The 27,493-nt window shown below is 36.0% G+C and overlaps 1 protein-coding gene across 2 annotated transcripts; it reads left to right on the top strand.

The window, feature by feature from the left end:
- Window positions 1-1,268: 1,268 nt before the first annotated feature.
- Window positions 1,269-27,493, top strand: LOC132861732 (CD59B glycoprotein-like). Of its 2 annotated transcripts, none has more exons than XM_060893408.1 (4): window positions 1,269-1,282; window positions 26,120-26,172; window positions 26,638-26,757; window positions 27,168-27,493. In XM_060893408.1, exons 2-4 carry the CDS (start codon window positions 26,124-26,126, stop codon window positions 27,266-27,268), a joined length of 270 nt encoding a protein of 89 aa, XP_060749391.1. In that variant the 5' UTR covers window positions 1,269-1,282; window positions 26,120-26,123; the 3' UTR covers window positions 27,269-27,493. The 2 variants fall into 2 exon arrangements, with proteins under 2 accessions (XP_060749391.1, XP_060749338.1); XM_060893355.1 differs by lacking the exon at window positions 1,269-1,282 and adding an exon at window positions 25,838-25,942.

Genomic DNA, 27,493 nt, shown 5'->3' with positions numbered 1-27,493 from the left:
TACAGATCACTTGCTTTTTGTTTGTATTTGTTGGAGTTACAGTGTTAAATGTTTGAAGCTTGAAGAATTTTTAGTCAAGGTCTAATAAAAATAAACAGAGCGTGATAAAAGCAAAATGAAGCAAATATATGTGTAGAACATCTTAAAACAGACAATACAACACATTTGCAATTCTGCAAAATTGTAGAAGGAACATGATGTACACACCTCACCTGAGTTACCTTCTATTTTTGCTTCTTGTAACCAGTCTGTTGTTATTATCAGTGAAAGTAATAGTTTTAAATACTGTTTGTTTAAAATTTAACATAGTCTGTGAAGGGATGTGTAGGGGGTTATGAAGATTAAATCACTGTTGCTTTGGTTTGTTGCTTTTATACTTCATGCTGCCTATATTTGAAATATCAAGAATTATCATGTCACTAGCACCTGTGAAATCCAGGAGGGCTGGAACATGTACATCAGGCTTATTTAAAGGAATATTAGATAAAAACTGGTGAAACTCAGACTTGACACAAACGTGTTTAACCTAAAAGATGATTTTCTTATTATAAATGTAAATGTGTTTTTGTTGTTGTTGTTGTTGTTGTTGTTGTTGTTGTAAACAGCATCATCAGTCGTATATTCTTTTAACTCTAAGACTCTGTTGTTAGTCAAATCCTGTACTAAAGAAATACATTCTTAATTAAGTATTTTTTTCAGCTAATTTATTATATAATATAATTAATAATAGCTTGAATGAGGAAAACCTCATGAAGGCTTTCATTACCTGTTGTTCTTCATATATCAGGGGTTCAAGCCACTTATTCCAAATCCATGTATATTTCCATTGCATATTTCCACCAGGAGTAACACAATGAGGTCCGTACCAATTCTTTCAAACGGAGTCTTGATCAGTGGCAACGGGCTCAATGATGCTTATGATTATGGAGTAGCTGGCTGAGTCAGCAGCTAACATTGGCAGCATGTGTCAAATCAGTGTCAATAGATATGACTTCCTCAACAAACGTCCAGCAACATGTTACAAAAGAAACATTCAACATTTCTGTTTCATCTTGCTATCAGACATTTTTGCTGTATGTGTAGGGGTTTTTTGTAGCTTTAATCATTGTTACATTTGTTGGCTAGTTTTAAATCTTACGTTGCCTAAATGTTAAATATCAATTATAATGAAATCAATATATGAGGGTGGGAACTTGCGCATTAGATGTATTTAAAAGAGGCAAGCTGAACTAGTCAGCAGTCTGAGCTACTTTCTTCTTTATTTCCATTTCTAACACTGAAGGTAAGATCTTATACAATACCATTCGAACTGAGCGGTGGAAGGGTTTGTATATTTGTTATTTGTTATAATTATTCACAAGTTTACATTTGTCTCTTTACACTGCAGAATAATGAAGTCTGTGTTTGTGAATCTGGTTCTTACCTTGATGCTGATGGGTGGTGAGTTTAAATCAAAACGTCTTTCACATTTTTACAGTAATGTCTATTAGTAGTTGTAATGTGGAGTTATGACGAGTCAGGAGGCAAGTTATTGTGGCTTTTGGTCTCCACTGTGTTACAGGTGTTTCTGCTCTGACATGCTTCAACTGTGTGTCAAAAGAGAATAATGTATGTAGAAGCACTCTTACCGCCTGCAAAGGCACAAATGCCTGTATGTTTTATCAGTGGAAGAATCCACCATGTGCGTCTCCTCTTGTTTTTTCATCATTTTTGCACCTCACAGACTGAACAGTACACAACTCAAAAATCAAATTCTTGTGTGCTTTTTATTTATTTTTATACTTTCATGGCATGTCATGGCCACACATATACAAACACACACACACACACACACTCACAAAATTCATTGAGAAAGAGAATTAGAAAGAAAGAACACATACATTCACTCACTGAACACTTTATTATGAACACCTGTACACCTACTCAATCATGCAATTATCTTATCAACCAATCACGTGGGAGCTAATTACAGAGCAATCCTTAAAACCATGCATATGCAGGCGAGCCATGTGAGGTAATAGTCACCTCAAACATCAGAAAAATCTCTGTGATTTTTACCATGGCAAGATGGGCTGGTACGAGTATTTCTATAACCGCTTATTTTAACCCATTAGTACTAACAGAATGCCACAGCATACTTGTTACTGTGAATGTTACTGCTCGCCGTGCGCATCCCTTAATGATCTCATTTGACCCATTGTCTATTGGCTACATCCAGCATGATAATGCAGCATGTCACAAAGCAAAAGTCGTCTCAAACTAGTTTCATGAAGGCGGTAATGAGTTCTCATTGTTGTCATTGGCTTTCAGCAGTAATGGGATCTGAATCTAACAGAACACTTTTGGGATGTCATAATACAGATGATACACCTGAAAAATCTGCAGAAAAAAGCACAATTCAATAATAACAACAAGGATTTCAAAGGAATATTTCCAAAATCCATGTCAAATAGAATGGAGACTGTTTTGAGATGAATAGAATTTCATATACAGTATAAGTGTAGTGTTTCTAATAAAGTGTTTGGTGAATGTATGTTCTATAATAGCTTCAGTTGTGCCATATTAATCATTACCGCTCTAACTCATTCTCACACACCTCTCTGTATTCACCAGCACCAAACCACACTCACACCTGCTACAAGTTAATTATGTTGTTTTATTATATCAGGTTGTGTACGGGGACTTGAACTAACTGCTAAATGTTCTTTATCTCCTCAGATACCTTTTACAGGCGATGCCACCATTTGGCAGATTGTCTGCGTCTAAAGAACTTCCTATTTTTGGATGTACAATGCTGTGAGACAGACTACTGCAATTAGCATAGTATTTAACTACAAACATTTTGATTTCTTTATTATTACAATTTTTTTGTTGTTCTTTTTCAATTATGTAAACAACAACATCATTAGTATATTTTCTATTCACTCTATGACTCTGTTTCTTTCCTGAGAAATAAATGATTAACGTCTTTTTAGCAGCTATTTGATTTATTGCTCCTTTTATGTGAACAGGAGTCACAAGGCTGACATTGTGCCTTACAAGTATGAAAGGATTAAGATGGAGAGCTTTAAGCTGATTTGCACTCATTTATTCAATAATAATAATAATAATAATAATAATAATAATAATAATAATAATAATAATAATAAAGATGATAATAATAATGATAATGATACTACTACTACTAACAATAATAATAATAATAATAATAATAATAAAACACTTGTGATATGCTGATGGCCAGGTACTGAGTTAGATATAAACAGCTGAAATGCTATTATTTCTTTAATATTGAAAGTGATACTGTGTCAATACCATTAAACTGAATAGAACACCACACTCACACTCACACAATAAAATGAATTAATGAACTAAGCCATTAATAATAATAAAAGGAAAACTATCTTTCAATGTTGAGTAAACAAAAATGGGTAACAAAAGTTCATATCATTTAGAGATTTAGTAGAGCAACATGGTTTATAGCACCGTTATACAGTCGAGCTTGATGCTTGATGAATATCATCCTGTGTTATGTGACTTATGGTATGGAGTTTTGCCCTCAGATCAAACGCATACTGAATTTCACGTTTGTTGGTTGAAGGTCCCTGTTGCCAGTTACCCTGAACGAATTCTATGATGCTTTGAAAACCGCGTAAAGGCTTGCAGGACCTTTTTCCTGCAAATAACAGGGGCTGGAGTCACCTATCCCAATTCCACACCCCATCGTGAAAGAACTCATGAATAATATTTTTAAGTATCGGATAAAAAACAATAATTCATCCAATAATTTTTACAGTTTGCTTGGTGTTCATGACATAAATGTAGTGCACGGGTCAGGCCCTGTGTGCTGAGGTGATTCAGGAATCATGCTGCATAGTCGACCAGGACTAACACAAAGCCTTGCACTACTGGATCAGAGGCGTACGTACCAATTCTTTCGAAGGACACAGCGGTAAGCGGTAATGGACATAGTGCAGTTATTGTACTGTGTAACGTTGTCTATTATATATTTTTGCTAACACAGTGCATGTTTACTTAACCTTGAATACCTCTATTTAAAACTGTTTCAATTAGGGTTTCAAAGCAGAGAATCGGTGCAAATAGATCCCAGAAAGATTATAAAAGAAACAATGAACATTCTGTGTCTCATCTTGGTATCAGCCACTTTGCTGTATGTATAGGGTTTTTTTTTTGTAGCTTTAATCATTGTTGCTTTTTTTGGTTAGTTTTAAATCTTGTTAAGTTGTTAAGTTTGAATATCGATTGGAGGTGGGAACTTACACGTTTGATTCATTTAAAGGAGGAAAGCTAAACTGGTAAAACCCAGAACTGGGACTCAGTCAAAGCTACTTTCTCCTTTACTTCACTTTTTAACAGGTAAGAACTTACAAAAGATCATTCTTATTGAGCTGTTGAGTTATTTATTAATTAATTTATGCTTCGATATGCTTATGTATTTTATTTTATATACGTTTACATTTGTCTCTTTACACATACTGTATGTGCAGAATAATGAAGTCTGTGTTTGTGAATCTGGTTCTTACCTTGATGCTGATGGGTGGTGAGTTTAAATCAAAACTTCTTTTACATTTTTACAGTAATGTCTATTAGTAGTTGTAATGTGGAGTTATGATGAGGCAGGATGCAAGTTAATGTGGCTTTTGGTCTCTGTGTTACAGGTGTTTCTGCTCTGATATGCAACACCTGTGCCCCATTGTATAATTTCAAGTGTTTACCCATTCCTAAACTCTGCTATTACACAGATGCCTGTATGACTCATGATCGGGTGCTTCACAAACGTACGGCTTTTCTTATGTTTCTTCATCATTTTTGAACCTCACAGAACATACACAGAGGCCCTCAAGGGCTTGTTTCTTTGGCTCAGTAGATGGTCAGTAATGAAATAGGAAGCTTTTTTAAATGCATACTGCAATGTTACAACATTCTAAGTCACTTTAGGGTTTTTGTGTAGTTTTGGCTGTGTTCTGTTCATAGCCTTCCAACACACACACACACACACACACACACACACACACACACACACACACACACACACACACACACACAGACACTTAATTGCATAATAAAAAAAAGAAAAAAGAAATAGATACTGTACACAGGACACATACATTTAATCACTGAAAACCTTTTTGGAGCACCTGTACACCTACACATTTATTCAATTATGTAATCAACCAATCATGTGACAGTAGATCAATATATGTAATATTCAGGTAATATTCATATTGTATGCTAATTATGTCAGGTTGTGGTCAGGAACCTTTCACTAACCGCTCAATGTTCTTTTTCTCCTTAGCTATCTATTTTTCGCAATGCCACTTTATGTCAGACTGCCTTCGTCTACAGAAGTTACCTTTCTTGAAAATCACATGCTGTCAGAAAGACCTGTGCAATTAACACCGTGTTTAACTATGAACATGTTTCATCTAAATGATGATTCCATTATTATTGTTTTCAAGCATGCAAACAGCAACATCAGTAAGATATTCTGTTCACTCCGAGACTCTGTTTTTAATCAAATCCTGTACTGAAAAATATGTGTTGAAAATGAAATAATAAAAGGCTCAAACCCTTGCATTCGCTGCACAGAGATTACACCTGAAATACACTTAAAAATCTGAAAATTTATTCTTCTAAACTTTAATCTGAAGCCATAATATGGTGCTATTATTTTTTTTAGTTTTTTTGCAGAATTTATCAAAACCAAAACCACAAAGTAAACTGATAAATTGAACGTTTAATTTTGTTTTTCTCAATCACGTTTTCGATCAAATTTTTTTAAAGTCTTAACATTCTCTAAATCTCTCTGAGATTAAGTGAGATTGTAAGTGAATTTGTCACAACACTTTCATGCAAAATGTACAACAGGCATAAAACACACTCAGTACTGTACCCGGAACATATCGTGTTAGATTTACATACAGAACACAGAAAAATGCCATAAGACCACCTGGCAATTTAGAAGAAATCATAATCACTCCATGCCAGAGATATTTATGGACTCTAGTGTACATGTTTGTCTGATAGATTTTGATAACTGCATGGATAATGACATGATTTTAAATTTTAAATCCAGCATTTTCTCATGGATGAAAATCAGAACAAAACTTAAACAGTGTGTATTGTTTGCTTGTCCTTGAATTTTACTGTTTCATAATGTTTTTTTTTTTTATGGTTTTCAAAGCAGCGATGTCAGGAGATGTGACTTCTTTGAAAAAGGTCTAGGAAAGATTACAAAAGAAATGTTTAACTTTCTCCACCTGCTCTTGTTATCAGCTATGTTGGCTTGTATGTGTAGCTGTTTTAGAAGCTTTTGTTGCTTTTGTTGGTTAGTTTTAAAAATGTTATTTTAATTTAAAAACCAGGAGGGTGGGAACATACAGATCAGATTTATTTATAGGAGGTCAAAACTCAGAACTGGTTCATCAAAGCTACTTTCTCCTTTGCTTCACTATATAACACTGAAGGTAAGATCTTATAGAGTAACATACTAATGGATCCTTTACATTTATTATTATTATTATTATTATTATTATTATTATTTTAAGTTTTCAATATTTGTACATAAAATAAAACTATTATTTCAGTCACATTTAATATTTTCAATATAGTTTTTTTTTTCAATTATTAAAAAAATCCTCTTTATGCTGTAGAATAATGAAGATGCTGTTCATGACTCTGATTCTTACCTTGATGGTGATGAGCAGTAAGTAAAGTGGTAAAGACTGACCAAACATAATGTGAACGTAAGATATAAAATATGTGCAGATATTTACTGTTGCTTTTGGTCTCCGCTCTGTTACAGGTGATTCTATAAGATGTATGAATTGTCACCCACAGGCAGGTGGCTGGTGTGATAATAATATTCAATTATGCTTTTTTAGAGATGCCTGCATTACTTATGCGCTAAAGACGAACCATGTAAGTCTACTCTTGTGTTACTTTAACATCAATTAAAGTTTATGGGATGTTAGTCATTACCAGCTAGCATAAAAAACCTCCCAGTTCACATCCAACTAAACCATGGACAACATGGACCTGCACTGACTACCAAATGTTCTTTATTTCCTTAGATACATATATCAAACAATGCCACATGATGTCATTCTGCCAGCGTCTACAGAAAAATCTAAATGTGGATGTCAAATGTTGCAGTACAGACCTCTGCAATGCTGATTTTTAGTCTTTAACCTGTGAACATGCTTAATCTAAAACATTTCCTTAGTATTATTGTTGCTGTTTCTCAGTCATGTAAACAACATTAATAATCTATTCTATACACTCTGAGACAAATCCAGTTTTAAGTCTAATCCTGTACTTAAGAAAAAAAAATTAATAAAGTATTTTCAGCAGCTTTTATTTTTATTGTTATTTTAAACTCAGACACACTTCTCCTTCTTCTTCTTTTTTCTGCTTTTTTCTGCATGTCCTCATTAACACATCCATATTTCTCCTCTTTGTCCTTCCTCTTGACTTCTTACCTGACAGCTCGATCTCCAACATCCTTCTACCAATATAACCGTCTCCCTCCTCTGTACATGTCCAAACCATCTCAATCTAGTCTCTCTGTCCTTGTCCCCAAAAGAGCCAACTTGAGCTGTCCTTCTGTGTGCTCCTTCCTAATCCTGTCCATCCTTGTCACTCCTAAAGAGAAAATCAACATCCTCATCTCTGCTACCTCCATCTCTGCCTCATGTCTTTTCCTCACTGCTACAGTTTCTAACCCATACAGCATAAATATGTTTGATGTTTACGTTTCATGATTGCGGAGGCCGACTTGCTTAGAAGCAGTAAAATAATCATGTTCTCAACACACTTAAGGATTAATTAAATAGATAATAGTTTCTGACAAGCCTCAAATCAGGCCATACCTTCATGATTACTGGAGCATAAAACTACACTACTACTGAGTACTACTAAACTACTACTGAGAAGGGAACAAGACGCTTCGTCAGGGCTGACGCTATGGGAATGCTTCTGTGAGGAAGTTGTGTCTGAAGCTCTGTGCGAACACACGGCAATTTAATGGCTTGGAAAGGACATGTGACGAAGTGAATACGTGCCAGCAAGTCCATATAAGGGCATATACTGTACCTCACATTACTCCAGCTTCTATTTGTCTGAAGGAAGTGCGAGAGGAGGCCCGGGGCGTATCCAATTATGCAGCATCTCATTCCCTTCTCAGGGAATCGGGTTACATACATAACCTGGTGTAGTTCCCTATACTTGTTCATACCCTGTAGGGTATGAACTGAGAGGTTCATACCCCACTAAACAATGAACATACCTGCTACAACTTACAGCATTTTAATTATATCAGGTTGTATACAAGGACTTGCAGTGACTGTGATATGTTCTTTATTTCCTTAGATACTATTTTCAAGCAATGCCACTCAGTATCAAGGTGCCATCTTTTACAGAAAATACTGAATGTGGAAGTCAAATGCTGCAATACAGACCTTTGCAATGGTCCATGAACATGCTTAATCTTACTCTTAATTTTGTTTTTTAATCATGTAAACAGCATCTTCACTAATATATTCCGTTCACTCTGACACAAATCCAGTTTCAAATAAATTCTTAATAAAGTCTTATGAGCAGTTTCTTGTTTTTAAGTGGAGACACAAGGCTGTGGAGAACGGTATAAGAGCAGCCTGGTATAACAATCACACATGCACCTTAAATCAATCATTCATTCATTCATTCATTCATTTTCTACCGCTTATCCAAACTATTCTCGGGTCACGGGGAGCCTGTGCCTATCTCAGGAGTCATCGGGCATCAAGGCAGGATACACTCTGGATGGGGTGCCAACCCATTGCAGGGCACACACACACACACTCATTCACTCACGCATTCACACACTACGGACAATTTTCAAGAGATGCCAATCAACCTACCATGCATGTCTTTGGACCGAGGGAGGAAACCAGAGTACCCGGAGGAAACCCCCGAGGAACGGGGAGAACGTGCAAACTCCACGCACCCAAGGTGGAGGCGGGAATCGAACCCCAACCCTGGAGGTGTGAGGCAAACGTGCTAACCACTAAGCCACCGTGCCCCCACAAATAGATCTTAAAAAAAAGAAATAAAACAAATCCAAAAAAAAGAGAAATAAAACAAATGGATCTTATAAATTGCTTCACTTAAAATTCAAGTATCAGAATTCCTATTCATCTGGCATGACATCAATTTGTTCGTATTGTTGAAACACAGTGTGTATTGTTTGCTTGTTCTTGATTTTTACTGTTTCATAGTGTTTCATTTAGAGTTTTCAAAGCAGCGGTGTCAGGAGATGTGACTTCCCTGAAAAAAAGTCTAGGAAAGATTACAAAAGAAATGTTTATCTTTCTCCACCTGCTCTTGTTATCAGCTGTTATTATGTTGGCTTGTATGTGTAGGGGTTTTAGAAGCTTTAATCATTGTTGCTTTTGTTGGTTAGTTTTAAAAATGTTATTTTAATTTAAAAACCAGGAGGGTGGGAACATACAGATGAGATTTATTTAAAGGCGGTCAAAACTCAGAACTGGTTCATCAAAGCTACTTTCTCCTTTGCTTCACTCTATAACACTGAAGGTAAGATCTTATAGAGTAAAATACTAATGGCTCGGTGGATGGAAGGATTTGAAATTTTATTATATAATATTATTTCAGTTACCTACTTTTAATATTGTATATATAGTAACTAGTTGTTGTTTTTTTTTTGTTGTTGTTTTTTGCAATTATAAAAAATACCCTCTTTACTCTGTAGAATAATGAAGATTCTGTTGACTCTGATTCTTACCTTGACGGTAATGAGAGGTGAGTTACAACAGTGCTTCTGTTAGTTTAAAGCAAAATTTGCTTAGAGCTGCACAATAAAACTGTTAATTTTAATAATAATAAAATTATAATAAAACTGATGATACTGGGGGGCACGGTGCCTTAGTGGTTAGCACGTTCGCCTCACACCTCCAGGGTCGGGGTTCGATTCCCGCCTCCACCTTGTGTGTGTGGAGTTTGCATGTTCTCCCCGTGCCTTGGGGGTTTCCACCGGGTACTCCGGTTTCCTCCCCCGGTCCAAAGACATGCATGGTAGGTTGATTGGCATCTCTGGAAAATTGTCCCTAGTGTGTGATTGTGTGAGTGAATGAGAGTGTGTGTGTGTGTGTGTGTGTGTGCCCTGCGATGGGTTGGCACTCCGTCCAGAGTGTATCCTGCCTTGATGCCCAATGACGCCTGAGATAGGCACAGGCTCCCCGTGACCTGAGGTAGTTCGGATAAGCGGTAGAAAATGAATGAATGAATGGTGATATTGTTATTTTATAGAGTGAAAATATGGTATTAGTTATATAGTATGATATAAAATCTGTGCAGAAGTTTACTGTAGCTGTTGGTCTCCACTCTGTTACAGGTGATTCTTTTCTAAAATGTGCCTACTGTCATCCAGGGAGAGGAGAAATGTGTTCCTATGATTTTCAGTCCTGCATTGCAGCTAATGCCTGTATTACTTATGAGCTGAAGATCGAACCATGTAAGTACCCGCTTGTGTTAAGTTAGCATCATTGCACCTCACAGACAATTAATGTAACATAGCAGCACATTCTCAAAAGATATGTTAATTGTATTAGTTTGTGAACAGGGATTTGCACTGACCACTAAATGTTCTTTATCTCCTTAGATACGTTTTACAAGCAATGCGCCATAATGTCAGAATGTCGTCTTCTACAGACCAATCCGAATTTGGACGTCAAATGCTGTGATACAGACCTCTGCAATGGTCCTTTTAGTGCTTAACCATGAAAATGCTGAAGTTAAACATCATTTCCTTAATTTTACTCTTGTTTTTGTTATTTTTTTAATCATGTAAACAGCATCTTCACTAATATACTGTATTCTGTTCACTCTGACACAAATCCAGTTTCAAATAAATTCTTAATACAGTTTTATGAGCAGTTTCTTATTATTTTTAAGTGGAGGCACAAGGCTGTGGAGAATGGTATAACAGCAGCCTGGTATAACAATCACACATGCACCCTAAACCTGACCAACTGAAAATTAGAACAGAAATAGTATAAAACTAAATTAGCAGTGTTCCAACTTCCATGAAAAGACAGCCACATGAGCTATAGAATGACTCTTAGTACTGATAGATCAACACACTGTGTCTCTCCACCCCAACAGAAGATAACAAAATAACCTAGATTGTTAATTGCCTCATTTACATTTACATTTATGGCATTTGGCAGACGCCCTTATCCAGAGCACTGTAGAAATGTGCTTTTAAGTGTCTATTGATGAATACATTAACACTGATTCACTAGGTTACAGACTTAGGATACCATCAACCCAAAACTCTGTTCAGGTTTTTTTGTTTGTTTGTTTGTTTGTTTTTTAAACACACATACAACTAACAGGGAAAAGTACTAGTTTAAGTGCTTCAGGAAGAGGATGGTCAGAGATAGCCAGTGACTCAGCTGTTTGGAGATCTAGGGGAAGTTCATTCCACCACCTCAATGCCAGAGCAGAAAAGTGTCTTGGTGTCTACCTAACTCTTACTTAGAGAGTTGGTGGGACCAGTCGAGCAGTGCTGGTAGCTCAGAGGGTGCAAGGTGCAGTGTGAGGAGTGATACAAGGTTTGAGGTAAGAGGGACCTGGTCCATTTTGGCTTTGTAGGCAAGTATTAGTTGTTTTGAATTTGATGCATGCAGCTACCAGAAGCCAGTGGAGGGTGCACAGCAGTGCGGTGGTATGTAAGAACTTAGGCACAATGAAAACTTTTGGATCATTTGCAGAGGACGAAATAATTCATAGGTCGACCTGCCAGCAGTGAGCAACTGTGCAAGTTTGTTGGCGCTACTATCCCCAAGCTTGACGCCACTCAGACACTGTTTGAGACCTCTGAATAAAGCAGCCATGTCTCTAAGTTTATGATCAAATTCTGAACTGCCACCATTGACAGTGGGTGGAACCCCATGGCTTTATTATAAACTATTTGCTATTGAACTTCCACCAGATCTTAGTGAGCTTATCTCCCTGCCTACCAGAATTAACCGATGATCAGCATCACACAGAGGCGGAAAAGCTACCCACCTGGTGACCCAAGCCCTGGCTAGCTTCACTCCAGCCTCCTACTCGATCCACTGGCTTTTGAAACAGAACCCCCACATAGACTGGTTCAGTGGCTGAGTCCTGAGTTGGGAAACCCCCTGCTACACCCACTGCCATAATCCACTCACTGACATCGATTCCATACCTGCCATCTACAACGAGTTTTCAGCAAGACCTGAGCTTCATCCTTGCCTCTACATTGCTCATACATGTCAGCCCCTGAAGGCCTCTGTACCCTCAGCCATTTTGCTGGTGAAGCGGTGCTAACATATCTAGAAGAAAGCTTGAATGACCCTACTCTATTCCTCATGGAATGAAGCACAGTGGGCCAATTGGACAAACCATCCAGCACCTCCTTATCTCATTGGCTAGAGGGTCTGGGTATCCACCAAAGACCTGCCACTTAAGGTTGTCATAAGTGGCAGTGAAAATCACTGGTAGTTTTACTGAGCAAGCACTGGCTTGCTTGTTAGAGATTTAAATCTAAATCTCTCTCTCTCTCTCTCTCTCTCTCTCTCTCTCTCTCTCTCTATATATATATATATATATATATATATATATATATATATATATATATATATATATATCTCCCAGGATACCAGAACCAACCAACAAATTATTGCCGCACCAAGGTGGAACAGCCCATATTGCCTGATATTTGTATTATGGGACTGTTTTTGACATTGCCTTCTGCCTGCCCTGCATTTCCCAGTTTGCCTGTACTAAGGGTTACTGGATTGTTAATGAAACTGATTTTCACCTATACTCCTTCACCCTGTTCACCCATATTTTGTTTTATCAAACTGCCTGGTATATAGAACTTGGATTCCCCTGCATTATGATTGCTACCATTAAACTCTCTTAAGCTGAAATCTGATCAGTGTCTTATATGTGGGTCTTCAGCTGCCACTTCTGACAATAACGCACAGTTACACACAGAACTACTGTTTAATTGTGAATACAGTTGTGAAATATATAATATATGTGAACATATAGTGAAAACTGCGGCAATATCAGCTGTCAGTTGCATAATCACAAACCTTCTTGTTATTATTGTTCTGAAAAAATAAAAAAACAATCATTAGAGAATTGAGCCAATGCACTTGAAAAATGCTGTAAATATAGCATTTTCTCATGGATTCAAATCAGCACAAAAATTACTCAATTCAGCATAAGAAATGTTTGTGGTTTTGGCAAACTTTTATCTTTGCTTAATGTACAGTTGAGGTCTTACATATTTAAATACCACTTTCTGAATCTGCAAAATGTTCATACAAGAAGAAATAATGTAAAAAAAATAAAAGGAATCTTATAAAATGCTTTACTTAAAAATCAATTGAAATGAAATTGCTATCAGAAATCCTATGAATCTGACAGGACATAAATTTTTTCATATTAAAGAAACTGGGACCACAGAACAAACTGAGAAGACCATCTGGCAAGGAACAATGTATCTGCAGTATGCTTATATAGCGCAGAACTTCATAAAGGGCCGATGCACCCTAAGTGACAATGCAAGGTGGCTGCCAATTAAGAAGTGACATCACTTAAAACTGAAAGTGAACATTGTGAACCCGGAAACTACACATACAAGCCAACATAGCTGATAACAAGAGCAGATGGAAAAAGCTAAACTTTTTTTAGACTTTCTTGGACTTTTTTCAGAGAAAGTTAAATCTTCTGGCCCTGCTGCTTTTATAACCCTAAATTACACACTATGAAACAGTAAAATTCAAGGCCAAGCAAACAAAACACACTGTGTTAGTCCTTATTCCTTTTCCTGCTTTTTCTGGTCCTGTCAATTCAGAATCAAAAACATTCTTGTTGTTATTAAAGTTTTAAGAAAAAAAAAAAAATCATTTGAGAATTGAGCCAAAGCAATTATAAAAAAAAATTCTAATGGATTCATATCAGCACAAAATTACACAATTCAGCATAAGAAACGTTTGTGGTTTGAGGAAACAGTTGAGGTCATATGTTTACTCTATGGTGGCCGGGAAGTGCAAAACAAATTAACAAAACCCAAACCAAATTAACAAAACCGAAAACACATTAACAAAACCGAAAACACATTAACAAAACCGAAAACACATTAACAAAACCCAAAACACATTAACAAAACCCAAAACACATTAACAAAACCCAAACCAAATTAACAAAACCGAAACCAAATTAACAAAACCCAAACCAAATTAACAAATCAGAAAACACATTAGCAAATTCGAAAACACAACGACAAGTCAGACAACCCAGAAACGGTAGTGTATCGTTTTTGAATGGAAACTTACCGATCATTGGACAAGACACCTGTCACTCAAGATATACAGGTATGGAATCTTATGTGTAATGTGTAAAGTTCTCCGTTTAAATAAAGTTCTCCGTTCAAGAAAATAACAGAATTAATCCACAGTAATCCATTCCATCCATCCATTCCAACTTTTTCCTGTGGCAGACTGTTGAACTTCATGTATACTTTGAGTGACAGGTGTCTTGTCCAATCACAAACTATACCAACCGCTTCCGGGTTGTCTGAAATGTCGTTGTGTTTTCTGATTTGTTCATTTGTTTTCTGATTTGTTAATGTGTTTCATGCACCGATTCAGACAACCCGGAAGCGGTAGGTATAGTTTGTGAATGGAAACTTACCGATCATTGGACAAGATGACTGTCATTAAAGATATAAAGGTGAATGAAAGGTGTCTCGTCCAATGATGGTAAGTTTCCATTAACAAATTATACCAACCGCTTCCGGGTTGTCTGACTTGTTAATGTGTTTTCGGTTTTGTTAATGTGTTTTCGGTTTTGTTAATGTGTTTTCGGTTTTGTTAATTTGGTTTGGGTTTTGTTAATTTGTTTTGCACTTCCCGGCCACCGTAATATATATTGTAATAGCATTTCTGGACAGATGCTTTGTTACAATGTCCATATTATCACCATACAAATAAATCTGTTCATTCAAATTTAGTGAAATCAGAGCACGAGAGAAGCTGTGCGCTTAGCGTGAGAATTTGTAACTGTAATAACCTCAAACTATTTCAAATAACTCTTTGTAAAGTGAATGTCTGCATGATGCACATGTAAAAGGTTATAGATACACAGATACATTGGTCTACATACAGATGGACTGAACAAACAAGCAATGTGAATAAAGCTGCTACTGTTATTATGTAAAGAGTAAAGACTGGATATAAAATCTGTGCAAACATTTACAGTAGTTTTTGGTCTTCGATTTGTTGAAAAGAATGGATATAAAATCTGTGCAAACATTTACAGTAGTTTTTGGTCTTCGCTTTTTTTGCAGGTGATTCTTTTATAACGTGTGCCACCTGTCATCCGCAGAGCGGTGGCTGGTGTAGTGAGTACCGTCGGTTCTGCCTTTTGGCAAATACCTGTATTACTTATGAGCAGACGGTCTCTCCATGTATGTCTCCTCTTGTTTTACGTCATTGTACCTCACAGACAGTTATTATAAAATATCATCCCATTCTCAAACTTAACTAAACAAATTAAACACATACATATATGTTGAATAACACGGTACAGATGTGGCATAATAGTCGTTACCACACTAGCTTGTCCTGAAACACCTCCCAGTTCAAACACCACTAAACCATGCCCATACCAGCTACAACTTAAAGCATGTACATTATACCAGGTTTTTCACTTGAAAAACACTTGAATTGACTGCTAAATGTTTTTTATCTCCTTAGATAAATATGTCAAGCAATGCACCATAACATAAAAGTGCCATCTTCTACAGAACACACCAAACGTGAAAGTCCATTGTTGCAATAAATTTCTCTGCAATGCTTCTAACCTGTCTTAATCTAAAATATAATTTCCTCAGTATTACTGTTTTTTTGTTATTATTTTTTCAATCATGTAAACAGCAACATCAGTACTATATTCCGTTTACTCTGACACAAATACAGTTTTGATTTAAATCCTGTACTGAAGAAATACAATCGTCTTTTCAGCAGTTTTATTTTTTAACAACAAATTTCACAATATCAAACAAACATACAGACTATAGTTTAAATACAGAAAATTCGGTAACCATGGGGGTGACAATAGAATCAAATTATAATACTTGTGTACGATTGTAATAGAACACTGTTGATAGAAATTGTAGGAGTGGAGGAAACTGGTGAATGAAATAAAGAAATTGAATGTATCTGTTTAAATTGTAAAGAAGAGATCCAGAAAGAAGATGCTTCAACAACAGGAGGAACAGACACTGTACAGTACCTAGACAGTTGGATAAAGACCCATTTTTACCCATTTTATAATTTTTCTTTTCCATTTTATAGAATGATAAGTTTTCTTTACCTTTTATATGAACTTATGTAAACTTTTGTATGCTCAAGAAATAATATAATGTTCAGCAGCATGTTTAAATGTCAAGACAGTGAGTGACATTGAAAGCTTGATCTGAAACCACAAGGTTTCATAATATGTAACCACAGCTTAAGCACACACAGTAAGCAACGGCAAATATGTTTGAGAAGCCTGATGATGCAAAGATGTTGTTAAGGAACATATGATGTTGAGAAGCCTGACCGGATGTTGTTGAGAAGCATAATGACGTTAAGAAACATACTAATAAATGGTATAAAAGGGGTTTTAGAACCAGTTATTTGTGTGAATTCGACTAGAGGAAAGCTTAGTGTGTTATACTCAGTTATTGCTAATAGTGTGTGCATCAGAGAACAAACGCAAGCTTACACTTGGAGAGTGTTTCTTGGTTTGTTATTATCTTTGCATTTTAATTACTTTTACTTATTCTAATACTGTTTGATTATTTGAAGGAGATTTTATTTGTAATTTTCATTCATTCATTCATCTACCGCTTATCCGAACTACCTTGGGTCACGGGGAGCCTGTGCCTATCTCAGGCGTCATCGGGCATCAAGGCAGGATACACCCTGTACGGAGTGCCAACCCATCGCAGATTTGTAATTTTCTTTTATTTTAATTTACATATAATACACACATTTATCTGTATTACATTGCTTTTAATAAAAACAAGGCCTCCCATTGTGAGGACCCTGAAAAGACAAAAAGGTCTAAGTCTGACTCCTTTATCTAAAGATTCAAACAATAGATTAGATAGAAGAACTTGAAGAGGATCCTTTGTAGAAGACAGAGGGACTTTGAAGGACACAAGGTTCAAGGTAAGACCAACTTTGATATTTGATCTTGTGTTTTTAAAACTAACCTATGCAATCTAGGACACATTCCTTAGTGGGATTGTCAAAGGGTTTCCTACGCAATCCGAAAACAAGTGTCACTAAGGGACAAATACATCAGTATAAATTACCTCAAACCTTTTCTAAAAATAATCAGTTCTTCCCCTAGGACTGGCTATGTACTCACTCACTCACTCACTCATTTTCTACCGCTTATCCGAACTACCTCGGGTCACGGGGAGCCTGTGCCTATCTCAGGCGTCATCGGGCATCAAGGCAGGATACACCCTGGATGGAGTGCCAACCCATCGCAGGGCACACACACACACTCTCATTCACTCACGCAATCACACACTACGGACAATTTTCCAGAGATGCCAATCAACCTACCATTCATGTCTTTGGACCGGGGGAGGAAACCGGAGTACCCGGAGGAAACCCCTGAGGCACGGGGAGAACATGCAAACTCCACACACAAGACGGAGGTGGGAATCGAACCCCCAACTCTGGAGGTGAGAGGTGAACGTGCTAACCACTAAGCCACCGTGCCCCCCCCCGCTATGTACTCTACCTAAATTCTTTAAACTAGCAGTTAAAAAAAAACTGAACAGAACCCCTGACAGCTGTCCAACTATTGGCCAATATCAAACCTAGGAAAAGGTTGTGTCATTGCAATTATTTTGATGCATACATAACATCCATGAAATCTAACAGTCAGGATTTAGTCCTCATCATAGCACTAAGACAGCACTGGTTAAAGTGGTAAATGACCAAAGACTGACATGTGATCTGGGTATCTTTGCTTGTGTTCATGCTGCAGAATGCAGCTTTCTACACCACTGGTTATATTATCAGTATATTTGGCAGATAATTATTAGTTTTTTGATGTAAATGCTACCTTTATTATGCATACTAATTTTAAAGTTTGGTTTTCCACAAGGTTCTGTTTTAGGCCAACTGCAAATTATGGATATCAATGGAATCACCAATAGCTCAAAATTTCAATCAAGTTGACACAGCATTTGTAAGCATCTTTTACACAGATGAAAATAATAATTAATTTGATTTTGCAATATGATAATAAAACAAAGCCAAGTCAACAAAGTTACGATTTAACTTACAACCTTACTGTACCTCATAACCTTACATTTACTGTATTTATCACCTCCATCCTAGTACATCCCTGCATCTCACTGTACTCTATTTCATTCTATCATCTATAGCATAACTGTACATACAATATTTTTATTTTTCGATTTATTTTTAAAACTTTTTTTGTCTATTTTTCAGAGACAAGATAAAGGTCCTATTAAAAACTTTCAGAATTACTTGTAGAGGGGAAAGCATCCACTCAAAATGATATAGATCGAGTTTTGCTTCGACCATGGTTGTAGTTGACGGTGCTGTGATTAGAGTCGTGGGAGTGCAGAGAAGTGCTTGACATTGTGTGTCTGCCATTTCCTGAATGGGATCTGCCATTGTTGTTGACATATTGTCGGTTTGTGGATCCGGTCTTCTGTTATGGGAAACAGAGGGAGATGACAACAGAGTACAAACCAGAGGTGTTTGTTCTAACAGGCAGCGATCAACAGGCAAATGGCAAGAGAGATAGCAGGGATGATGAGGAATGGGTAACGTCAAACACAAACACAACTTTACGGTCACAGATAACACAAGACACTTTCCTTAACTTCACAGTAGACAGGGGACGATGACGATAGCTGGAGAGAGAGACGATAAATATCTTCTCTCTCTCCAGAGAGAGAGAGAGAGGTTTAGTAAGGGTTAGTAGAGTCAGGCTGGGATGGGAAATGAATGAAGTTGGCAGTCCTTTATACTGTGAGCAGGTGATTGTTTATCAGCCTGAACCCAAATTGGTGAGCAGAATCATAAGTTGGCTGTTTTGGATGAGGAGTTGGCCTGTTAGCTGGGGGTGGAGACAGAGCCTCTGCCTACCACATTACAGGTCCAGCCTTTGGAGAGCCAATATTCCAACGAGCGTTCCAATGCACCATGCCCCTTGCTAGTTTATGTGAAAGAGCAACACCAAGAGTGACTGTCATTCCTGCTCATTCAGTCTTCAAATTTCCCTGTCATTTTAGGTTTCCCCTGGCTGTTGAAACACAATCCCCTCATAGACTGGTCCAGTGGACGAGTCTTGAGTTGGGGAACCTTCTGCTACACCCACTGCCTTAATCCAGCTTCGGTGGTCACTGCACCAGTCACTGACGATCATCTGATTTACCTCACTTCCGTCCCTGCCATCTACCATAATCTGAGCCAAAATGTCAGCAAGGCTCAAGTATTTCCCTTGCCTCCATATTGCTCATACTGTACAACTGTGCAATTGACCTCCTGGGTCCATGCCATCACAGGGTTGTCTGTACTGTACATCTGATGACCCTGAAATGGATGCTATGAATAAACACATACAGTACAGGAGTTCCTTACTGCTGGAATCACTCGATTGTCCTCTCCCCCCGGCACTGCCTGCACCCTGTCCGTCCACCAGCTGGTGGCCATCATTTAAGATAGATGTCCGGGATTTTGTGGCTGCCTTTCCTGTCGGCACTCAGCAGAAGATGCCAAGGGCTACTCCAGCTTTTTCTGCCCTCTCTCTGTACCCAGGCAACCATGGACTTCCATATTCATGGACTTTGTTACAGGTCTTCCCCTGTCAGCCAGACACACAACTATCCTCTCAGTTCATTGCCCTGCCCAAGCTGCCATCATCCAAGGAAACTGCAATGCACATGTTCAAGCACATTATTCACCTGCATGGACTCCCACAAAACATTGTCTCTGACTGAGACCCCAGTTGAGATATTATAATGGACTGATTTTTATTGACTTAAAAAAAAAGCACACAGATACACACAGAACCACTGTTTTATTGTGAATATGGTTGTGAAATATAAAATATATAATATATATCTGAATATATAGTAAAAACTGCCACAAGATCATCTGTCAGGTTATCAGAATCACAATCCTTCTTGTTGTTATTATTGTTCTGAAAAAAATAATTTGAGAATTGAGCCAATACAATAGAAAAATGCTGAAATCTAGCATTTTCTCATGGATTCAAATCAGAACAAATTTACTCAATTCTACATAAGAAAAGTTTGTAGTTTGGACAAACTTTTGTCTTTGCTTAGGCTAATGTAAAGTTTATGTGATATATTTACATACCACTTGCTAAATCTGCAAAATGTTCAAAAAAGAAATAAGAAGAATAATGTATTAGAAATGGAAGGGATCTTATAAATTGTTTGACTTAAAAATCAATTGAAATGAAACTGCTATCAGAATTCCTATGAATCTGGCATGACTTTAGTTTGTTCATATTGTTGAAACAGTGTGTATTGTTTGCTTGTCCTTGAATTTTACTGTTTCATTTAGTGTTTTCAAAGCAGCAATGTAAGGAAATGTTACCTTTAAAAAAAAGTCTAGAAAACATTACAAAAAAGTTTAACTTCTTATCAGCTATGTTGGCTTGTATGTGTAGGGGTTTTAGAAGATTTAATCATTGTTGCTTTTGTTGGTTAGTTTTAAAAGTGTTACTTAAATCTGAAAACTAGGAGGGTGGGAACATACAGATCAGATTTATTTAAAGGAGGTCAAAACCCAGAACTGGTTCACCAAAGCTACTTTCTCCTTTACTTCACTCTATAACACTAAAGGTAAGATCTTATAAAGTAAAATACTAATGGCTCAGTCGATTTTCAATACTGTTATAAAAATATTATTACAGTCACTTATATTTAATATTTTATATATAGTTACTCTGTAACAGTCAAACCTGCTCACTGGGTTTGTTTTTTTTTTCTGTAATTATTCATAAGTTCATCTTTATGCTGTAGAATAATGAAGACTCTGTTTGTGACTCTGATTCTTACCTTGATGGTGATGAGAGGTGAGTTTCAACTGGGCTTCGAAAATCACTGGTAGTTTTACTGAGCAAACACTGGTTTGCTCATTCATTTCTGGACAGATGCTTTGTTACAATGTCCATATTATCACCATACAAATAAATCTGTTCATTCGAATTTAGTGAAATCAGAGCACGAGAGCAGCTGTGCGCTTAGCGTGAGAATTTGTAACTGTAATAACCTCAAACTATTTCAAATAACTCTTTGTAAAGTAAATGTCTGCATGATGCACATGTAAAAGCTTATAGATACACAGATACAGTACATTGGTCTACATACAGATGGACTGAATAAACAAGCAATGTGAATAAAGCTGCTACTGTTATTAAGTAAAGAGAAAAGACTGGATATAAAATCTGTGCAAACATTTACAGTAGTTTTTGGTCTTCGCTTTTTTTGCAGGTGATTCTTTTATAACGTGTGCCACCTGTTATCCGCAGAGCGGTGGCTGGTGTAGTGAGTACCGTCAGTCCTGCCTTTCCGCAGATACCTGTATTACTTATGAGCAGACGGTCTCTCCATGTATGTCTCCTCTTGTTTTACATTATTATCATTGTACCTCACAGAAAGTTATTATAACATTTAACATAGCATCACATTCTCAAACTTAACTAAACAAATTAAACACATACATACAGTATATGTTGAATAACACGGTACAGATGTGGCATAACAGTCGTTACCACACTAGCTTGTCCTGAAACACCTCCCAGTTCAAACACCACTAAACCATACCCATACCCGCTACAACTTAAAGCATGTACATTATACCAGGTTTTGCATAAGCACTTGCATTGACCGCTAAATGTTTTTTATCTCTTTAGATACATATTTCAAGCAATGCCTCTCAGCGGCAAAGTGCCGTCTTCTACAGAACACACCAAACGTGAACGTCCATTGTTGCAATAAATTTCTCTGCAATGCTTTTCAACCTGTCTTAATCTAAAACAAAATTCCTTAGTATTACTGTTGTTTTTTGTTTTATTGTTTTTCCAATCGTTTCAACATCAGTAATATATTCTGTTCACTCTGACACAAATACAGTTTTGAATTAAATCCTGTACTGAAGAAATTCAATCATCTTTTCAGCAGTTTTATTATTTTTTTGATTTGATTTAATGCTTAGAGTCACAGTTTTGGCACAATGTAGATGATGTAGAACGATAAGGAAATTTTCACAGAGAAAATTTCACAGAGAAATTTTCACAGAGAAAATTTGTAGTCCGCTATAATGATCAAACGTGCACCATACACCAGACCAGCTGAAATCTACAATATATATAATGTAAAACTAAACTAGCAGAGAAAGACCGCTGACCTTGTAGCTATAGCAAGACTATAGACTGACAATCATACAGTATCTCTCCACCTGAATAGAAAAAAGTATTATTATTATTATTATTATTATTATTATTATTATTATTATTATTATTATTATTATATTAGAAAATATCCTAGGTTTTTTTTTAATCCTGTCTCAAGGTTAACTAGGAATAACACCACCACAGAATCATGCACATTGGATTTTCAGTAATTAAAATAAAATTCACAATAGCAAGATTTAGACTATAGTTAAGTAACTAACTAACTATGGTGATGAAAATATAATCTGATTATAATACTTGTAGGAGCTATTTGTCTATTTTTGTTTGTGTAATGTTAAAATTTAGTTTATTTGTTAAGTAGTTTATTTTTTGGTCTTTTGTGTTCATTTTTTATGTTAATTAGGGTATGTTTACTTTTCTTAGTAATCTGCTAATTTGATTGGTTTAGCACTTTATAGTATTGATTTTCTATTGGGTTAAGCCATGTCACCTAAGAGATAAAAAGGGGTTCAGTTGTGGCAGCCCAGAATGCACCTGGGTGGGCCTATGGTTTTTTTTAACAGTTTTGTCAAGCCAGTTGGGCACAAGGAGCAGAAGATGCAAAATTGTTTGTTTGCCTGAAAACCCTTTAATAAAGCTCACCAAAAGCATCATCTGGACATTGGACTTAATCCTTTAACTGCATAAACCACAACCCATGGTGTATCTTGGTGATTATTTGAGTTATTTTGGAGTTAAGTTTAATTCATTTGTTTATTTCATTTGATTTGACATACAGTATAGTCACTACACTTATAATCTCTTACAATTCATGTTTCTACAAACAGATACTACCAGAATCACTCAAACCTTTTCTAAAAACAATCAGTTCTTCCATTAGCACTGGTTACCAAACCCCTGGTTATCAAACCCATGATTAAAAACCCATGACCTCAACCTCAAACAGCTGTCCAACTGCTGGCCAATATCAAACCTAGGCTAGAAAGGTTTGTAGCATAGGAATTAAGTTGCTGCCTACATAACATCCTTGAAATATAACAATCAGGATTTAGGCCTCATTATAGCACTGGTTAAAGTTGTAAATGACCAAATTCTGACCCCTGAACTGGGTCTTTTATTATGAATATCAGATCACCGATAAGATTTTACCTGAACTCCAAACTCAGCACTGTGTACTCACCATCAACACTAGATGGGAGTATCTAACTATTCCTTGAAGAGAGGCCTGCACAGTGGAACCCATTTGTTCTCCTGTCTGTCAGCATATCCACACATCCCAAAAAGATGAGGGCCCAAAAATATCCATGTATCATTGAGTACAGTAGTCAAAAACATGGTAACTGAGCTAAAAACTTGAGGTAAAAAAAGGTTAAATATCCCCACAGGCCTTATTATTAAGAACACCTCAACACCTGCTTATTTATGTAGTTATTTAATCAGTTAATCATACTCTAGTAGCACAATGCATCGATTCATGCAGATACAAATCAAGAACATTAGTTAATGTTCAAACATCGGAATGAAGAAAAGTGTCACTTTAACCATGGCATGATTAAAGGAAAAGCAACAGGTGTAAGTTTACTAGTATTTAACTATCCAGCTTCATTGCTCTCAAAACTTTTGAGAGTATAGTGTATGAAAATCCCAGGAAAGCAGCAGTTTCCCAATACTCACATAAACCCATCTGCCATGGATAAAGTTTTTTTTTCACATTTTCCCTTTTCTATATGATGTTAACAATAACTGACCTGTATCTGCATTATTTTTTTGCATTGTTTTGCTGGCTGATTAGCTAACTGAATAACTACATAAATAAGCATGTGTTTAGGTTTTCCTGTTAAAATGGACAGTAAGTATTCAGTATATTACATAGGTTATTCCAAATATTCCATATCTGAATGCGTCTAAGTAGCAGTGTTGATTGGATTTTGTGGGATGAGTTCATGTGATTTTTTCTGTTTTTTTATTTTTATTTTTAATACATTTGCAAAAATTCAAACAAACTTCTTGTCTTTATGGGAAATTGTTTGTAGAATTTTGAGGAAAATAACAAATTTAATCCATTCTGGAATAAAGCTGTACCATAATAAAATGTGGAAAAAGTGAAGCGCTCTGAATATTTTCCGGATGCTCTGTATAAAAAAGCGATTGTTTATCAATTATACAATCCTTAAATGTAATTTTTGTAATCTTGTCAAATAGTAAATAGTATGTATTTTACCTTTTGTCAACACACTTTTTTGTAAATGTATTTTTAAAAATTTTCTTAGTCAAGAATGAATATTATATTTTATTGTATAGTATATTTTAATAGAACGGTTTATTTTACTTGAAGTTCCTGTGAGTAATAGTTTTTTTAAGAGTTGTTTACAGAGTAAATAATGAATCAATGGGAAGAAAAATAGTGCAGGATCAAAGCTGGAACATAATAAACACAGGTGTACTAAGTTATGATTAAGTGCTGTCTTGCATAACTTAGTGTTAGCTGTGAGGCATTCCGGTAATCTTTACACAATCTGATACTTTAAATAGTATTGTGCAACAGAGGAGATTTTAATGGCATGCTTCCTGAACAACAGTTCTTTTGTAATAAAGCTATGAACTAAAGAACTAGTTATATGCTTCAGAACTGTAATCAGTATTTCACTTTCCTTTTGAATGACCCAGAACCTAATAATGTTTGCTCTTGTAAACTTGAATGTGTACTTTCCTTAATATTTTACCCAACTCCAAATTCAAATCCAAATTCAAATCCAAATTCAAATCCAATTTTCTCATGGATGCAACATCATAACAAATTGCACAAGTGCACATAAGGTTAGCACAAGGTGTTTTTTAATTTATTGCTCAATGTATACACCATTCATATCACTCACACGTTCAACACACAGTGTACCCTTTGCTTGACCTTGAATTTTACTATTAGTTCTGAGCAATGCATACTGACAGGTAGGGTTTCATAGATGTGAGTCAGTGCCAGTACAGGAGACGTGACGTCCTACATGTGAAAAATGACCACAAAAGATGAGAAAGGAAGCATTACACGTTGTTATAAGGGTTTATTAGGGTATATTAATACAAAAGGTAGTGATGATTGTGCAATGTGTTTTGTAAGATAAAAGGTAGAATATGTTTTTGCACCAGATTGCAAAAAGTCACATGACTAATGTAAACACTAGGATTTCTTGTATTGTGAAATTACAATTCATTATTGTGAAATATTCATTCATAGGTGAAAGTCCATAGCTCTGTGAAAAGCAGGAGGGTGGGACCTCCCTTCTAGATTTATTTAAAAGAGGAAACTGGACCGCAGAACTGGCAGAACAGATACACAGTCTAAGCTTATACACTACTTTGTCCTTTATTGCAATCTCCAACACTGAAGGTAAGATCTTATTGAATATAAGGATATCGAATGGAGCCATTTAGTATTTTTGTTTGTTTTTTTTTGCTTTGAAATGAAATAAAATGTAATGTCAATGTTCCTGTAAATGTCAGCTGCATGTGCCTATTAGTAATTTAAAAAAAAACAAAAAAAAAAAAACGCCTCTTTACACTGCAGAATAATGAAGACTCTGGTTCTGGCTCTGGTTTTTGCCTTGATGCTGATGAGTGGTGAGTATCAATCTGACTCGGTTTACAACAAAATCTGTGTCTGCTTCAAAATTTGGTTGAAACACCATCTTTGCAAACTTTGTGTTTATGATACACAGGAAACTTCAAATGCAACAATATAGTTGTATACTTCTAAACAAATGTGGTTTAAAAGAAACAAAAAAATTAATCTAAAATATATGTACAAAGATAGCAGACACTTAAATTTAAGTATACAATAAATCAGCATTTATACTGCCCTAGAATATGATGGAGGAAGGATATCAGTCAGGGTTTCAATGTTGACTGTCTTATTTGTCCTATTACATTTACATTTTCTAACATGCAAGAGCAGACTTGATGCTTGACTTTGTTGAGTAATGAATGAATAAATGAATGATTGAATGAATGAATAATACCATTTTTGAAAGTGCTTTCATGTTTACAGAAAGTTTATTGTAGCTTTTGGTCTCCACTCTATTTCAGGTTCTGCTCTCCAATGCAACAACTGTGTTCCAAGTAAAGGTAGCAGATGTACTAACACGATCGAAACATGTGGCTATAAGAAAGACGCCTGTATCTCTGCTCGATTCACCATCTACCCATGTAAGTCCATTCTTTTGTTTATTTATGATAATTGATTACCTTATATGATCACCTCTGAGATTCTTAATATAACATTAGAGCAGAGCAGATATTAAATATAAAACTTAAATCTAACCTCTGTAGTACAATAATTAGAAAACATGGCACACTCTCACATAGCTCAGCTTCATGAAGAAAGAGAAATAGAAATTAATTAATTAATTAAAAATATACACATCTGAGTCCTGTGTACTGTTATCCCATATATATATATATATATATATATATATATATATATATATATATATATATATATATATATATATATATACACTGTATATACATATATATATACACTGTATATACATATATACACTATATGTATATATATATAAAGATTGCACTGACTGCTATTTTTTTTATCCCTTTAGTTAGCTACTTCAGGAGATGCATCGCAATGTCAGACTGCCTCCTTCTACAGTCCACTTCTAACATTGTAGCCCGATGCTGTCAGACAAACCTCTGCAATTAGGATAACGCAGAACCAAGAACATCTAAAAGATGTAAAAGATGATCTCTTCATTATTACTTTTGTTTTCTGTCCTTTTTTTTTCCTTTTCAGTTATATTTTCAGAAAGAAACATCATATACTCTGTGGGTTCGGTTCTGTACCTGAGTCTGTTTTAACTTGACAAAGGCTGACAATCTTGTACTGATGAAATGCATTTTAAAATAAATAAAGTCTATTCAGAAGTAA

Source organism: Tachysurus vachellii, chromosome 1 (assembly GCF_030014155.1).
Source record: "Tachysurus vachellii isolate PV-2020 chromosome 1, HZAU_Pvac_v1, whole genome shotgun sequence".
Lineage (NCBI taxonomy): Eukaryota > Metazoa > Chordata > Actinopteri > Siluriformes > Bagridae > Tachysurus > Tachysurus vachellii.
This window is presented reverse-complemented; position numbering and strand designations above follow the sequence as displayed.